This window comes from Pseudopipra pipra, chromosome 4, assembly GCF_036250125.1.
Source record: "Pseudopipra pipra isolate bDixPip1 chromosome 4, bDixPip1.hap1, whole genome shotgun sequence".
In the NCBI taxonomy this organism is placed as follows: domain Eukaryota; kingdom Metazoa; phylum Chordata; class Aves; order Passeriformes; family Pipridae; genus Pseudopipra; species Pseudopipra pipra.
In genome coordinates this window covers 73,357,030-73,373,875 of record NC_087552.1, presented here as the reverse complement: position 1 = coordinate 73,373,875, position 16,846 = coordinate 73,357,030, and the positions used below count along the sequence as shown (strand labels likewise).

The window sequence follows — 16,846 nt, the reverse complement described above, 5'->3', positions numbered from 1 at the left end:
AGTAGTGGCTGGGCAGATTTGTGTGACAGTGGCAACATCCACGGATCCCACGACATGTTTCCCACAGGCTTTGGCTACACACAGAAGTTTCAAGCACTGACAGGTCCTCACAGTCCAGGCACGTGAGCTGCATCAGAGAAAAAGGGCTTCCAGAGTATTTGTGAGTTTAATGAGAAGCAAGCACTCGTGATGAAAGCCACTCTACCCACTTACAAAAGCTGGAGACATCAGGAAGAACAGGATCAGACCAGCCTCTAGGGATATCCAGGACCAGCTGCTCCAGAGGAATACGCAAGAAATCACTCTGGACAGTTTGGGAATCACTTGCTTATCGCTAAATCTCTTCCTAAGCCCTTCAGATAATGATTAAGCACCAAGGTTCATACCCTATATATTAAATATTAATCCCTTCTAATGTGACTGCCGACGTTCCGGTTATCCGACTCGGATAACCACACACCTCCAACAGCCCACTCCTCTTCCACCCCAAACCACGTAAACACGAGGTACAAAACCCAGCAGCGTCCTGTGAGCCAGCCAGAGTCTCCTCAGCCTCTGAGCCTTGAAGCAAAGCAGCTGGATCCCACCGAGAGCAGGAGGGAAGGAGTTAAGAGCAGGACATGAATCAGCCACTGCTATAAATGCGGACATTTCCTACCTCTCCACTCGAGTGTCTCTTCCTGTCCGCAGGCTTTGGAGATGCTTACGGACCCGGTCATGTTTAAATGACTTCCACTGCGACAGGAAAGCCCAGGGATTTGTTTTATTTCCAGAGCAAAATGCGATTTGTGAATGAGCCCAGAAAGCAGCTGTGAGGGCCGAGTGACCTCCCGTTCGTGTCACAGCAAGACTGAAGCACCAGGCAGCAGCTGGTGCCACTCCTGACTCTATGGAAGCATATGGGCAGTCTGTTCCATGCAAAATATCACACCTTGCACTTCCCAGTGTTACAGGGCATCACACAGACCAGGAGGGTGCCACCGCAGCTCAGCCGAGCACGGCAGAGATGACACAACCCACGCCCTCAACACTGGGTCAGAATCACAGAACCAGGTTGGACAAGAACTCTGAGATCATTGAGTCCAACCTTTAATCAGGATCCACCATCCCGCTGCAAACACAGAGGGCTGGAGCAGAGCAGATGTAGGTCAGCAGCAGGAGGAGATGGGGAGAGAGGGAATTCAAACTATTCTTCCTCAAGGATGCTGATGTTGGACATGGACCTGTTTCATGAAGCAGCACAGAGATCCAGTTATTTGAGAGTGACATTTCAGAAAGGCAGAAAGGAGCTGTGCCTCCTTAGCCTGGGAACAACACAGTGGCACCAGCACCAGGACAGCAGTGCCCTGGAAAAGGGATTCTATTCCATTCTATTCTATTCCAGCACCTCCCAGGATCCCCACACTGTTTTCACAGAATCCATTAGGCTGGAAAAGACCTCCAAGATCACCAAGTCCAACCTGTGACCGATCCCCACCTTGTCAACCAGAGCAGAGCACTGAGTGCCACGTCCAGTCATTCCTTCAACACTTCCAGGCATGGGGACTCCACCACCTTCAACCAACTTTAACCAACCACTTGCTTTAACCATTTGTTTTTATAAAGATCAGGCAAACACCCTGGAGCTTCCCACAGACACCCCCCCGCCCCCCCCAGAAATCTATCCCACAGGGATGGAGAGGAACATGTGGAGCAGGAAGGTGGTAGCACCCACCTTCTGCCCAGCACAGACACCGAGTTTCTCCCTCTCTTCCAGTACCCCCGGGTCCTTGGGAAGCTGCAGTCCCTGCTCCCCAAAAACATCCTGGCTCTTCACCTTGGCCCCAGCAGAAGCCACTGGGGGAGCTGGCAGTGCCATGACCATCCCTGTGGTCTCATTCCTCATCCCAGAGCCCCACACCGAGCCTGTTTCCCAGTCTCTCTGGGAATAACAGCATGAGTTTGCATCTGACGCCTGACAGAGAGAGACAAACCCTCCCTGCAAACCCGGCTGCAGCCACCCCGTGCACAGCCTTCCCTTCCCAGCCACAGGCTGCTGCAGCAACAGGAATTAAAATAAAGATGAAAAAATCCTGTTTGGGCTGCAGTTTTATTTCCTGTTTCTAGAACTCCTTGTACAGGAGGACAAATCCCTAAATATTTCCAAGCATCCTGCATGCTCACGGCAAGCTCCCCCCAGCCACGGCCAGGCGGAGAAGGGATGACTAATTTTTTTAGCATAAGACGCTGCAGAGCGTCCTGTGAACAAGCTCAGTAAATTCCTGAGGCTCCCGGCAAGGACTCCGCCGCTCCTTGCGAAACTTCCCAGCTGGAACCTCACAGCCGAAAAGCCAGAAAACATCGTTCTCTTCCCTCCTCCAACAAACAGAGGTTGGGATTCCTTTCACGACAGTATTTGGACTTTTAATGTCAGTCCATATTTAGCAGGAGGGAAAAAAAGCCTCCCTTCCTTCCTGTCACATTTTCCACCCTCGATGACATCCAAGATGAGGAATAAGCAAGTGCTGGCCGAGGAGGGAGGACGCAGCTACTCGAGCGTGGGAGAGCCTGGAGCGGGGCAGCCCGGACCTTCCCATTTGGGATTCCCATTTGGGATGCACGGAGGCAGTGCCAGGGAGGGGAGAGAACCCTCGGGGAGGGGACAGAGCCCTTGGGGAGGGGACAGAGCTCTCGGACCCCACGGCAAGGAGGGCGTCCCTCCAACGCTCCAGCTTGGAGCATCTCCCTGAGGGATGGTGCAGGCAGGATCCAGGCCATGAGCTCCCAAGCTGGAATATCCCTCCTAAAACAAGCCTTTGGTCCCGGGCTCAGCCCAGAGCTGCTGAGAGGGCTGTGGCCAGGCCGTGGGCCAGGTGGGTTCCACACTGACTGGATGCCCCAGTGTCCTGCGTGGGGGTGTCCACGGATCCGGGTAATCCCGTGGCAGGGAGGTGGGTGGGTGGTGGGAGGAGATCGTAGCAATGGTGGTCCTGGCCTGCAGCTCTGTGTCACAGGTGGGTCCACAGCTTGGCCCTGTGTTTGTCCCTGTGGGTGCAGCAGGGGAAGGGGCCATGGGTCTCTGCAGAACCGTGGCTGGAAGTTCATAGAATCATGGAATGGTTTGGGTTGGAAGAGACCTTAAAGACCATCTCTTTCCAACCTTCCACTATCCCAGGTTGCTCCAAGCCCTGTCCAACCTGGCCTTGGATAGTTCCAGGGATGGGGCAGCCATGTGCCAGGGCCTCCCCACCCTCACAGGGAAGAATTTCTTCCCAATCCAATCTAAAACTACTCCCTTTCAGTTTGAAGCCATTCCTCCTTGTCCTGTCACTCCAGGCCCTTGTAGTCCCTCTCCACCTTCCTTGTCGGCTCCCTTCAGGTACTGGAAGGCCACATTTAGATCACCCCAAAGCCTTCACCAGGCTGAACAATCGCAATTCTCCCAGTCTTTCCACACAGCAGAGGTGCTCCATCCTGCTCTGATCAACTTGGTGGCCTCCTCTGGACTCGCTCCAACGGACCGAGTTCACACGCCCCGATCCGTGATCACTTCTAAAACCCACCGTTATTATTAACGAACACACACACGAATACACGTACAAACATACACTCAAACATTCAAACATTAAATCCCGCACTGGGTAGGTAGGTGGGGGGTGACCCCCCCTCCGCCGCCGCGGCCACGCGTGGGTCGCGCCCCGCGCCCCTTCCCTCACCCCCACGCCACCCCCACATCCCCGTGCACGCCCCGGTGGGCGGGGGGGTCACCTGCGCTCCCCCCGCTCACCTGCGCTCCCCCCGCTCACCTGCGGCCGCTGCTCCCGCGCCGGCTCCCGCCCAAACGGCTGCGCTGCGAGGCCGCGGGGGCCGCCCGTAACCATGGAGGGCGCGGCGCGGGCGGGCGCGGGGGGTGCTCGGGGTTCAGGGGAGCGGGGTGCGAGGGAGGGGAAGGAGAGCGGGACGCCCCCGGCGCCCCTCGGGGCTCTCCCGGCGCTCAGCGGCGCCGCCGCCGCCGCCCGCCCGCTGCCGCCGCCATCGCGCGGCTCCGCGCAGGGGGCGTGGCCGGGGCGTGGCCGGGGCGTGGCCGGCCCGGGGAGCGACCGGTGGGTGTGGCCGAGGGGCGGGGCTGGTGGGCGTGGCCACACGGGACCCGCGGCGGGGCGGTGCTGCCCCCTGGCGGCGCGGAGGCGGTTCTGCACCCCCCCCACACACACACTCCCCGCGTCCCGCTTCCCAAAACTCCTGTCGGGAATTTGTATCATGCTTTTGCTATATTTTTATATATTCTTATTATTTTTAATAATAAAAATTTTCATTATTTTTATAATATTTATATTATATAAATATATATTATATAAAACATAAATAATATAAATATATAGTAATATAATAAAATAATAAATATTTATAAAAATATTTATTATTTTATTTTTATTATTTTTAATAATAAAAATCCCAGAATCAGAATTTTTTATTTTATTTGTGTCATATTTTTGTGATATTATTTATAGTATTATGCTATATCATTATATTGTTTGCAAGATATTATATCATCATATTAGTTGCATTATTATATTAGTTGCATTATTATAATAACAGTAATTACAACATACGATGTTGTTAGGTAATATATAGTATTAATATATAATACCAAATATTGTACATGATATAAAATATTAATTATAGTAATATATTTATCATTTAATATTATTCTATTATTTACATTATAATAACAGTAATTGTACTGGTAATTACAATATACAACACTAACAGATCATATACAATATTCATATATCATATATAATATTATACAATATATAAAATATTATTTATATTAATAGACTGATTATCTTATATTATTCTATTATTTTTATTATATTATTTATATTGTTATGATAATAGTAGTTATAATAGTAATTACCAAATACAATATTAACAGACAACATACAATATTCATACATATTGTATTTTATATATAATACTATACATAATATAAAATAGTAATGATAGCCATATCTTTATTATTTTATATTCTTATATCATTGATATTGCATTATTTAATTTATTATATTATTTACATTGCTTTGATAATAGTAATTACAATCATTACCAAATACAATATTAACAGATAATATACAGTATTCATACATAATATATAATATCGCATATAATATTACACAAAATATGAAATATTAATGCTATTAATATATTTATTATTTTAGATTATTTTATTATTGATATTGCATTGTTTATTTTGTTATAAGGTTTATATTGTTATAATAATAGTAATTATAATAGTAATTACCAAATACAATATTAACAGAGAATATACAATATTAATACATAACATATAATATTATAAATATAATATAATAAAATAAGGACATTAATATATTTATTATTTTATACAATTTTATTACTACTATTGCATTATTTATATTATTATATCATTTATATTATTATAATAATAGTAATTGTTATAGTAATTGCAATATGCAATATTAATAGAATGCATACAATATTCATACTTCATATATAATATTACACGATATGAAATATTAGTGATATTAATATATTTCTTATTCTATATTGTTACAGTATTTATTTAATTTTATATATATCACTGTAATAATAGTAATTATCATAGTAATTACAATATACAATACCAATAGGTCTTATACAATATTCATATCTCATATGTAATAATAATATTAATATATTTATTGCTTTGTATTATTTATTATTTTTGTTATAAATAAGATGTTTCAGTAGGATATCACTTACCTTCCAGTACCTGAATGGGGACTGCAAGGAAGCTGGAGAGGGACTCTCTGTGAGGAGCTATAGTGATAGGACAAGGAGTAATGGGTACAGTTTGAAAGAGGGGGAATTTAGGTTGGATATTAGGAAGAAGTTTTTTACTCTGAGAAGACACCGGAACAGGCTGCCCAGAGAGGCTGTGGATGCTCCAACTCTGGAAGTGTTCAAAGCCAGGTTGGATAAGGCCTTGGGCAACCTGGTCTGATGGAAAGTGTCCTTGTCCATGATAAAGGATGGAACTGGATGGTCTTTAAGGTACCTTCTAACCCTTAAAAATTCTATTATTCTAAGTACAAAAATTTACTAATTTACTGGGTGCAACCGAGTGGCCTTTGTTTTTCATGAGCTGAGTTTTGATTGTCATAAAGTCTCTTCTTATTTAGGAATAACTCAGAAATATATTCCTTTTTTTTTTCAATTTAGAGTGAGGAAAGCTGGCTTTACTTAATTATAATCACAGTCTGGTTTGGGTTGGAAGGGACCTTAAAGATCATCCAGTTCCATGCCCTGCCATGGGCAGGGACACCTTCCACTAGCCCAGGTTGCTCCAAGCACCATCCAAGCTGTCACTGAGCACTTCCAGGGGTCCAGGAGCAGCCACAGCTTCTCTGGGCAACCTGTGCCAGGGCCTCACCACCCTCACAGAGAAGAATTTCTTTGTCTATGTTGCACAGTTTATTCTTTAAAATCTAAATAGTATTGGTATGTAGCCTATGCAGAACTCCCTAAATTTGTTCATGGAGTATGACATATCTGCTTGTGAAAACAGTGAGCTGGGTTTCAGTGATCGCAGATATCGGAGATATTTGATCTGTAGATTGTTCATCTTCAAGGCTTGAAAAGGAAGGAAGTATTTACAGAATCCCAGGACGGGTCAGGTTGGAAGGGCCCACAGTGGCTCATCTGGTCCCACCTCCCTGCTCAGGAAGGGTCGTCCCAGAGCACACGGCACAGGATCGTGTCCAGATTTTCTGGAATGTCACCAGTGAGGAGATTCCACACCTTCTCTAGACAATCTGTTCCAGTGTTCTGCCACCCTCAACGTAAAGAAGTTCTTCCTTGTGTTGAGGTGAAACTTGTAGTGTTTTAGTTCATGGCCACTGTTCCTTGTCCTGTCGCTGGGCACACCAAAAAGAGTCCGGCACCATCCTCTGACACTCCTTGGAGATATTAGTATGGATTGATGAGATCCTCTCAGTCTTGTCCTCTTCCTTTCTCTTTCCCTTTCCCCTTCCCCTTTCCCTTCCCTTTCCCTTCTCTTCCTTTCCCCTTCCTTTTCCCCTTTCACTTTCCTTCCCCTTCCTTTTCCCTTTCCTTTCCCCTTCCCTTCCCTTTCCTTTCCCCTTCCCTTCCCTTCCCTTCCCTTCCCTTCCCTTCCCTTCCCTTCCCTTCCCTTCCCTTCCCTTCCCTTCCCTTCCCTTCCCTTCCCTTCCCTTCCCTTCCCTTTCCTCTTCCTCCTTCCCTTCCCCTTTCCCCTTCACTTCCCCTTTCCTCTTCCTTCCCTTTTCCCTTTCCCTTTCCCTTTCCCTTTCCCTTTCCCTTTCCCTTTCCCTTTCCCTTTCCCTTTCCCTTTCCCTTTCCCTTTCCCTTCCCTTTTTTCTCCTTTCCCTTTCCCTCTCCCTTTCCCTTCCCCTGACTAACCAGGCCCAGCTCCCTCAGCCTCTGCTCCCAAGACAGACGCTCCATTCCCTCAATCACCCCCGGCCCGCTCCAGGATCTCCAAGTCCCTCCTGTCCTGAGGGGCCCGGAACTGGACACGCCCCGCTGTCAATCACGCCTGTCAATCACCGTGACGAGCGTAAGCTCGGACCAATCAGCGACGGCCGCGACGCGCCGTGGGCGGGGCCGGAGTGGAGCCGGGCGGTGGCGGCGGCGGCGCAGGTGAGGGGGGGCCCTGAGGGGCCGTGAGGGGAGCGGGCGGTGCGCCGGGGCCGCTCCGACCTCCGCGGCCGCCACAGCCCCCTCAGAGACCCCCAGGGGGCTGTGCCAGGGGAATCTGCGAGCGGGGATCCTCCCGGGGCTTCCTCGGGGAGTGAAGGTCGCGCTGAGGGCGGGGGGGGCCCGCCGTGAGCGGGCCGCTGTTCCCTGTGGGAAGGAGCCTCCTACGCCTTCCCCTTTGGCTTTTCCATCGCCTGTGCGGGATCCCAGCCGTGTCCCCTATGGCCTGTGATGGCCCTGTCGCCTGTCGTGACCCTGTCGCCAGGCCGGCCCCCAGCCCGGCGGGGTAGGTCCAGATAAACAGAGTGGGAATAAACACGGGCTGGGCGATGGCAGAAGGGAGCGAGGTTTGTGGAGGTGAAGCCGAGAACTCAACTTTAACCCGAGCGTTGTCTCTGTGCGTGTTTTCCGCACGGAATTTCCCCTGTCGGGAGGCTGAGTGCCCGTGCCAGGGATACGGGTGTCTGTGCCAGGGATACGGGTGTCTACGGAACAGCCCGAGATCCTGGAGACAACCCGAGCGTCACCAGCAGCCTCTGCTCACCCTAAGGTCTCTGTCTCTCTGTAGGTGCTGAGCCAGGATGGGTTTGGCCGAAGAAAAAGTGTACAGCCACATTATGAGGAACCTCAAGCATTTCGGGACTATCCATGTGGGGTCGCTGGCTGATTCCCTGACCTGCCTGGTCGATTCTGACAGAGTAATTTCCTACTTCCCCGAGCCCTGCCATGCTCCTTCCCCAAAGGGAACGTACAGCTGCCTTGCCCCTAAGCCAGAGCCTCTCTTAGATGCCCTGTGTGTTTTTCCTAGGATGAACTCCACGCCCGGGAGGAGATGCGGGGCAGCCAAGCCACCGTGTTCAAGTTTTATCAGCTCCTGAGGTGCCGGAAGGACTGGGTGCAGGATCTCATCCAAGCCCTGCGCCACAACAACGCAGGACACCTGGCTGATGAGGTGCAGGAGGTGTATGACACCTGGAAACCCCGTACGTAGCCTTGTCCTCCCTGGGTGCCGCCCTGGGAAGCTGGTGGAGATGGGGACCCGAAACACATCACTGAGCAGCTGGTCTCTGTCCCTGCCTTGGTGTCTGAGGGGCTGGGGGTGTCTGACCATCCCTTACCATGGTGACATGTCTGAAGGTGATGGGGTCCTTCTTTGAAGGTGCCTGGGTTGGTGGTGGGCTGGAGTTCTCACCTGGAGGGAAGGTGGGGAGATGAGGGAAGGGGTACTGTGGGCTTGGCCACTGTGGGCACATGCAGGGCTGCCTTGGCCCCATGCTCATCCTCTGCTTCCTCAGCTTTTCCAGCAGTGTTCCTGCTCATGATCTCCTTGACTCCTCCAGGTCCCTCAGCTCCCGCTGCTGACTCCTCCCTTCCCAGCAATGCCCGTCCCGCTGCCTCCTCCATGAGTGCCCAGACACCATCCCTGCGGCCGAATTCTGCTCCGGGAGCCCCGCTGGCTGAGCAGCCTCGCCGGGACCTGCCCGTTGGTGACCATCCACCCGTCCTGCCCAGTGCTGCCACCACCACGAGCACAGATCAGGAGGCCAGAATTCCGGTGCAGGAATCGGTGAGCGAGGCACATGTTGAATGGGGACTCAAAGGTCCCTTATGGACCTTTTGGTGGGGTGTGGGGAGCCCATGGTAGGGCCAGGCTTGTTTAGGGCCACCCCAGGCAGACTCTCATTGCTGATCTCTGCTGCATCTGGTAACTTAGATGTTATATATGGCCTTGTAACTGCTCCCCCTCCTACCTTTCCTTTGTGGGGGGAGTGCAGGGTCTGCTTAATTAGTCCAGGCTCCCCTCCAGGCTCCCCCTCCCGCCTCCCCTCAATGGAGGTGTGCAGGCTCCACTCTGTTAGTCCAGGCTCCTCTCCACAGCCCCTGACCCTTATGTGAGATATGGTGGGTGTCAATGAGATACCCCAGACCCCCTTCATCAGCAGCCTTGCGGGGGCCACTGCTCAGGGTTTGGGCGCCCTGGTGATCCCAGACCCCTCTTACTCCAGTGATTTAACACAGCTCATTTCCTTCCAGCTCCCCAAAAAACTCCTGGAGCAAGAGAGTCTCCAGCCATCTCCACCTGGGAGCACAGTCCATGTTGGAGCGAGCGGAGAGGGACACCTCTCCCACCCTGGTGATACCACGCAGGGGTCAGTGGGGACCCCCAGGGTGGCCAGTGTGTCTGTGCCATCGGCCGTGCCCCCAGAGCAGGGCCGGGACTGGCTGAGCCGCCGGCCGGTGTGTGTGGACAACGGGTGTTTTGGGAATGCCAACCACCTGCACCGCGGGGCACCGGGCCTGGCGCTGGGCAGGGCTCTTCCAGCAAGGGAGCCCAGTGCCACTCACAGCCCCGAGCAGCCCCGCAACGAGCCCGAAGAGCACTCGGACGAATCCACAGAATTTCCCGCTCGTGGCGTGGGGCAGCAGCCCCCAAACTCACTGCCAAAAAAGCAGCCTGTGCTGAGCTCTGAGCCCCCGAGCAGCTTCGTGGATGTGCGCAGCCCCCTCCTCATACAGGAGCAGTTTGATGCAGAGAAGAAGCGGGTCCAGATGCTGCAAGAGCCCGGAGGGGATGGAGGTGGGTTTCCTTCCTGGCAGAGCCATGTAGCCACTGGGAAGCAGGAGATGCTGCTGAAAACCCCTCACTGCAGGAAAGAAATTAGGATGCTGGAGTGTGTTCAGAGAAGGAAACGGAGCTGGGGAGGGGTCTGGAGCACAAGTCTGATGAGGATCGGCTGAGGGAGCTGGGGGGGACTCAGCCTGGAGAAAAGGAGGCTCAGGAGGGACCTTCTGGCTCTGCAACTCCCTGACAGGAGGGTGGAGCCAGGTAGGGGTCAGGCTTTGCTCGACAGAACAAGAGGAAATGGCCTCAAGTTGTGCCAGGGAGGTTTAGGCTGGATATTAGGAAAAATTTCTTGACGGAAGGGGTTATCAAACATTGGAGCAAGCTGCCCAGGGTGGTGGTGGAATCACCATCCCTGGAGAGATTTAGAAGACATGTAGATGTGGCACTTGGGGACATGGGTTAGTGGACCCGGCAGTGCTGGGTTAAGGGTTGGAACAGAATAGAACAGAACAGACTGTTTGATTGGGAATGAAGGGTCATCTCACCCAACTGCATTTTAATTGTTTCTGTCAGTGGGGTGTGAAACTTCTCCCCCTCCCTTAGTCTGCAGAGATATTTGTGTTCTGTGTCTGGGGGAATTTTAGCATCTCCTGCATCCCTTGCCTACAGGGGCTTCATAGAATAGAGTGAAGCTCTGCCCTCCCCTCCAGGGTCTCGGGAGAGAGGGACACCTACCCCTCCCAGCCTGTTCCCCTCCACCATGTGGGATCAGCACTTCCTGGGTGGGAGGACGTGGAGCTCAGATCCCACAGGAGCCTTAAAAACCTCTGTCTCCCTCGATGCTCCCCAACCCTGCAGCCCACCCTGGGTGAGTTACCTGCAGCTGCCAGGAGAGCTTGGATGCCATGGCAGATCCAGAGCACTGTGTCCTGCTCCCTGTGTGACCCCCTCAGCTTGGGGACTGTCCTGTCACAGTGTCCTTAAAGAACAGCAAAACTCGCCTTTTAGGCCTCCTGGTTAACACAATATGCTTTGTTTTCTCTCCGACAGACACTTCCATGGGAACAACCACCCTGGTTGCTACCCCTGTGCCCAGAGGCACTTCCCCATCCTATGGCACCTCTGTGAAATCTGTACCAGAGAAGAAACTGCCCACTGGGAACAGAGCTGGCAGCACCTACTCCGTGCCGACAGAGAAAGTAGGTGACCTTCCCTCTTGCCACGTTCATTTCATCCAGGTTCTTGTGAACTCCCCCTGGCTGGGAGATTTTCTACTGCAGTGTCACATTTTGAGCTGGTGGCGAGTTTATTCTGGGATTTTTTCCTCCCACTGTTCATGTTCCCATCCAGATGCAGCATTTTGCAGCGTAAGAGAAGGAAGCCAAGCTCTGTTGGGCTTTGACTCCTTATTTCCCCTCCCTGACTTGCCAGTCAGTCTCCTGCTTTCCACCCCTCTCCTCACTGCCTGGCTCCTCTTCTTTCCTTCTGATATCTTCCCTGAATCCAAAAGGTTCCCTGGAGCCCCAGCACCTCCCTGCTCCACTCGCACTCCTAGCCTTGGGAGTTACCTGTGACCCAGCCTCACTGTTGGTGGCAGGAAATGTGGGGGCCGAGCACTGAGTTTGTCCTGTGATGTGTGTGCCCAAGACCAGGCCAATGGGAGATTCCCACGGCACCCACCCCCTGTCCTTGTCTCCCAAAGGTGTTCCCAGCCTCGGCAGCCCCTCTCCTAGGCCCAGCTGTGGTGGGAAGCTCCGAAGGCACGGCTGGGAGATCGGCCTCCCGGGTGAACTCTGGCACGAGCATCTGGGCTCCATCCTGCAGCAACGCAGAGGAGGATGTGGAGCTCAGCAAGCCGGGCGTCCTCACCTCCATTGCTTCGGGGGACACAGTGGTGCCTGGCAGATGCTCGGGCTCTCAGGGGCCCAGCAACCCCAATTCTGCCACCTCCGACAGCCTCGGCCTCAGCAGCGACCCAATCCTGGTGAGCAGGGATAACTCGGAAGGAGCATTCTCCAGAGGCTCCTTGGCTCCAGTGGCTCGTGCAGACCCCGGGGGACAGGAGGCAGCTGGAGCAAGCAGAGACTCCCGTTCCACTCCGAGCTGGGACAGCACCTCCCTGGGCACCCATGAGGTCCGTGTGGATCATTACCCCAGCGTCCAGCTTGGAGCCGGCAATGATGGAGTCGGTCCGCTCGGAAGCTCTCCGGATTTCGACTCCAGCAGTGGCTGTGGCGCTGCCACCAGCTCATCTCAGGCCAAGGTCCCTGCGGGGGACAGCAATGGCCCGTCCCTGCCGTACATCCTCCCGGCCGTGGGCATCGCTGTCATCTCTGCCGTGGCATTCCTGGTGTACACTCGGCTCCAGAAGTAGCAGCCGGGATGTCACGCAGCCGGGACGATTCCTCTGGCAACAGGATTCTGGCCAACGCGTTTGAAGCCTGAAGAGCAGCGGGGGAATGGTAGGGGTGTGGTTAAATCTCTTTCCGCAAGGTTCTGCTGGAAGAGGCCTTGGTACAGGATGCTGTTGGGTTTGGATCTGTTCCATCCAATTTCCCAACCATCTTCTTTTTACACCCATGGAGAGGGTCTCTCTCCAGGGCAATCCCTTGAGTCAGAAAAGTCCTTGTGGCGATTCTCCACGTCTTCCTTGTTCGGTCCTAGGAGGCCCCAGGGAAGCATGCACTGGTGATCCAAAGGGTGACCCCCTGGGTGCCTTTGGGCAGCGCAGCCAGGAGCGGTTTTGCAGATATCCTGTAACATTGGAGCTGGTTTTCTTGGCTCTGCTCCTCTCAACTTGAAAACATTCCTGAGGATTGGTGCAGGAGCCTTCACCAGGTGTCTCATGTTCAGTTTGCCTTACTTGGTATCTCTGGCTCTGCCAGGCACCTTTGAGGGGCTCTGCAGCTCCTTCTGGGATCCCTCCATGCGGCACTGACCATGGGGATAAACAGGAAGGTCAGGAGAGAGCCGCATCTAACCAGTGTTCCTGAGGATGGGCCTCCTTGCACCCCCTCCAGGCAGGGAATCGGGGTTCTACTTTAAGAGGAATGTTTCAGGCAATGCCAGCATTAAGCAGACTTGGTCCTACACAGGGTTGTAGGGTGTCTTTGATCTTTAAGCTGGATTTTGGGAACGTGGCTGGAAGGGTGGATGGAGTTCTCACCCTTCCTGATACCTGCTGCTATGGTATAGGAATATAGGAACCTTGTGCCCAGGCTGGGACACAAACAGGATCAATTGCACACTGCAGGGAGGCCATACAGGGGTCTGAGGTGCTCTGGGCCCTTCCAGCACCTTCCAGTGCCTTAAGGGGCTCCAAGACAGCTGGAGAGGGACTTTGGACAAAGGGCCTGGAGGGACAGGACAAGGGGAAATGGCTTCCCACTGCCAGAGGGCAGGGATAGATGGGATATTGGGCAGAAATTCTTGGTTTTGACGGTGGTGAGGCACTGGGTGGAACAGGTTGCCCAGAGAAGCTGTGGCTGCCCCATCCCTGGAAGTGTTCATGGCCAGATTGAATGGAGCTTGGAGCAACCTGGAGCAACGCTCCTAATTTAGGTTATTGCTTCTTCCCTGCTCTTCTGTGTTACAGAACCACAGAATGGTTTGGGTTGGAAGGGACTTTAAAGACAATCTCATTCTAACCCCCTGCCATGGGCAGGGACACCACCTTCCACTAGCCCAGGTTGCTCCAAGCCCTATCCAACCTGGCCTTGGACACTTCCAGAGATGGGCCAACCAGTCAAACCTCTCTGGGCAGCTTGTGCCAGTGCCTCACCACCTTCACAGGGAAGAATTTGTTCCCAATATCCCATCTATCCCTGCCCTCTGGCACTGGGAAGCCATTCCCCCTTGTCCTGTCCCTCCATCCCTTGTCCCAGGTCCCTCTCCAGCTCTCCTGGAGCCCCTTTAGGCCCTGCAAGGGGCTGGAAGGTCTCCCTGGGGCCTTCTCTTCTCCAGGGGAACCCCCCCAGCTCTCCCAGCCTGGCTCCAGAGCAGAGGGGCTCCAGCCCTGGCAGCATCTGCAGGGCCTCCTCTGGACTCTCTCCAGCAGCTCCACATCCTTGTGCTGTTGTTCCCAGGGCTGGAGGCAGCTCTGCAGGGGGGAGGGTCTCACCTGAGTGGGGCAGAGGGACAGAATCCCCTCCCTCAAACTCATGTGTCCAGTAACTTGTCCTGAATTGCTGCTGTCAGCACAGCTTTTCAAAATCCATCCTTCCTGCTGGCAGGGAGCAGGAGGGAGGTCATCTCCCTGGAGCCTGGCTGCCAACTGCAGCCTTTGTGCCCAGAGCTGGGCCTGCGGTGGGAAGAGTCCATCAGCTCTCTGATGGAATGGCTGCTCCTCCCCCTAACACTTTCCCTGTGCCCAAAAATCCAAGAAGTGCCTCCATAAGCCACTAAGGACAATAAATACATGCAGAGACGTGTTGATTCCGGTGTGATGGGGCTGCTCTCCCAGGAGAACTCGAGATGTTCTTTCCTTGCTCAGCGCCCGGCGCTGTACCCATGAGAGGACGGAACAGTCCTTATAAACAGTCAGCCAGGAGTGGGAATGTGGGGGCTGCTCTCCCTGTTTAAGACAACAGAGTTATCATTCCCTAAAAAGAGGGGACACTTGCCTTCTCCACACTTCATGGTACTTCCATGAGATCCCAACCAGCAGCATCCATACCAAGGCTGTCTTCTCTGACGCTTTACTTGCCTGCAAAATTCTTCCCGTGTTTTTCCATATTTTATAGCAACAGCTTCTCTGCTTTGCCTTTTGATGTCAAATTTCTCCTGCGAAACAGCTGGTTTGTCACCACCCCAGACCAGGGAGAAGCACACATTTGGATTTCTGCTGTGAAGTGCCGGGATTTTTACAGTCGTTACGTAGCACTTTAAAGCCCCACGGGGCAGGAGATGGAGCAGGAGGGAGCTGTGTCCCTGCACATCTTTTACTAACAGGACAAAAGGCCTTTTACTAACTGTAATAAATTGGTTTGACGCTTCACACCTGACTTCCTGTGAGTTTGTGAGATGAGGAGCAGGAGGGGATGCTCTGAAGGGCTCTGCTGGCAGTGACACAGGGAGACTGAGGACACTGGTGTCAGGAAGAGGTGACAGGATTTGGGGACAGATTCCAGACCTCGTTTTGGAGCAAGCATGGGTCCTGTTCCAGAGGATGGCCACCACAGCAAGTCCTCCTGTTGGTGGTTGGATGCCCAGGATGAAGACAGGGAAGGTGGTTCCCAAGGCAGCTGAGCTGTGGAAGTCAGGGTACCTGGCCCTGGCTCACACCTGTGTCCCTTTTGGGGACAAACAGGAAACTTTTGGGACAGAACAGCCCTTTCCATGCCCTTTCCACACCCTTTCCATGCTGCCTTTTCCACAGGAGGCCCCCGAGGGCTCTGCTGTGGCACTCCATGAACTCCCCTCGCTTTCCCAGCTTTCCTGCTTTCCCAGCTCCAGCTCTTACAGCCCAGGTATGTGAAACACGTTCAAAATACTCAGAGCTTTGGGCAGTGGAGCTCAGCCAGTCCCTTTTCCACCCAAATGAAGGCAATGCTGTTCTAAAGGAGGTTATTTGTGTTCAGAGAGCTCATCCTTTGCATCCTACCAGTGCCAACCCCATTTATCCCTTTCCTCCGCTCAGCCAAAAGGATATTAAAACACACCAACTAAATCTGACCGATCCCTTTGTCCCGTTTCCACCCTGGCGATCAGAATTCAGAGAATTCTCAGGGAAATCACCCCACCTTTGTGGGAGGTCGGTGGCTGATCCCTCTGGTATCGAGTTAATGCCCGAGGATTGTGGTGAGCTGGGATTACCCCGGGGCAAGTGAGGAGCACTGCAGGTCGCTGGGCTGCAGTGCCAGGCTTGGCCACACTTGGGCCAGACAACAATTAACATTCCACCTGGGAACCTCTGTCCTGTTACAACCGAGAGACTCTTTTCCTCTTGGATTTCCATCCTTGTTGATCGTTGCTTACCCTCTTCTTCATGGTCACCTCATTTTTTCTGCTGCCTGAGTGTTTCCTGCTGTGGTTCATAAATGTGGGGTCAGGGTCTGAAGAGCGGGATGCACAGTATTGGAATTATGTTGGGATATAAACAGGCACTGTGGATTGTGAGATAACAGGGAGAAACTCTTCCTTGTAAGGGTGGTGAGGCCCTGGCACAGGTTGCTCTGAGAAGCTGTGGCTGCCCCTGGATCCCTGGAAGTGTCCAAGGCTGGGTTGGATGGGGCTTGGAGCAACCAGGGATAGTGGAAGGTGCCTGTGCCCATGGCAGGGGGTTGGAATGGGGTTCAGGCTATGGTGGGTGTCAGACCCCCCGCATCTGTATTTGCCTCGTCATCTGCATATGCAAATCATATTCAAATCACCTCCTGCGCGCGGCCAAGCCCAGCTGGGCCTACTGCGGATCTTCCCCTCGGCCCCCGCGTTGCCATAGTTACCGGGCATGTCAATCACCGCGCCTTCTCCCGCCCCGACCAGGCAGCGCCCTCACTCATTGGACCGATGCCGTGCCAATCTCGTCCCAAAGGGAGCCCATAG

At 52.6% G+C, this 16,846-nt stretch overlaps 2 protein-coding genes and 2 long non-coding RNA genes across 8 annotated transcripts in view; 2 read left to right on the top strand and 2 right to left on the bottom strand.

The window, feature by feature from the left end:
- PTPRA (protein tyrosine phosphatase receptor type A) overlaps nucleotides 1–3,994 on the bottom strand; it is a 117,328-nt gene extending 113,334 nt beyond the window's left edge. For 2 of the 3 annotated variants that reach the window (XM_064653556.1, XM_064653554.1), the window contains exon 1: nucleotides 3,767–3,994. The gene's annotated coding sequence lies outside the window, so the exon portion shown is untranslated. The remainder of the gene's footprint in view (nucleotides 1–3,766) is intronic. The other variant, XM_064653553.1, reaches the window with a different exon arrangement.
- The window catches only part of LOC135413636 (uncharacterized), an 81,128-nt gene extending 65,829 nt beyond the window's left edge, over nucleotides 1–15,299 (top strand). The window contains exon 2 of the long non-coding RNA XR_010430331.1: nucleotides 14,397–15,299. This is a non-coding gene — a long non-coding RNA (uncharacterized LOC135413636). The remainder of the gene's footprint in view (nucleotides 1–14,396) is intronic.
- LOC135413637 (uncharacterized) lies at nucleotides 6,578–7,560 on the bottom strand. Its single transcript, XR_010430332.1, has 2 exons — nucleotides 7,441–7,560; nucleotides 6,578–6,917 (listed from the first exon to the last, which is right to left on the bottom strand). It is a non-coding gene; the product is annotated as an uncharacterized LOC135413637 (long non-coding RNA).
- MAVS (mitochondrial antiviral signaling protein) lies at nucleotides 7,591–15,299 on the top strand. Of its 3 annotated transcripts, none has more exons than XM_064653559.1 (7): nucleotides 7,591–7,680; nucleotides 8,306–8,435; nucleotides 8,546–8,720; nucleotides 9,078–9,304; nucleotides 9,772–10,315; nucleotides 11,354–11,502; nucleotides 12,006–15,299. In XM_064653559.1, exons 2-7 carry the CDS (start codon nucleotides 8,319–8,321, stop codon nucleotides 12,675–12,677), a joined length of 1,884 nt encoding a protein of 627 aa, XP_064509629.1. In that variant the 5' UTR covers nucleotides 7,591–7,680; nucleotides 8,306–8,318; the 3' UTR covers nucleotides 12,678–15,299. The 3 variants fall into 3 exon arrangements, with proteins under 3 accessions (XP_064509629.1, XP_064509628.1, XP_064509630.1); XM_064653558.1 differs by lacking the exon at nucleotides 7,591–7,680 and adding an exon at nucleotides 7,691–8,023; XM_064653560.1 differs by lacking the exon at nucleotides 7,591–7,680 and adding an exon at nucleotides 7,691–8,084.
- Nucleotides 15,300–16,846: the final 1,547 nt, after the last annotated feature.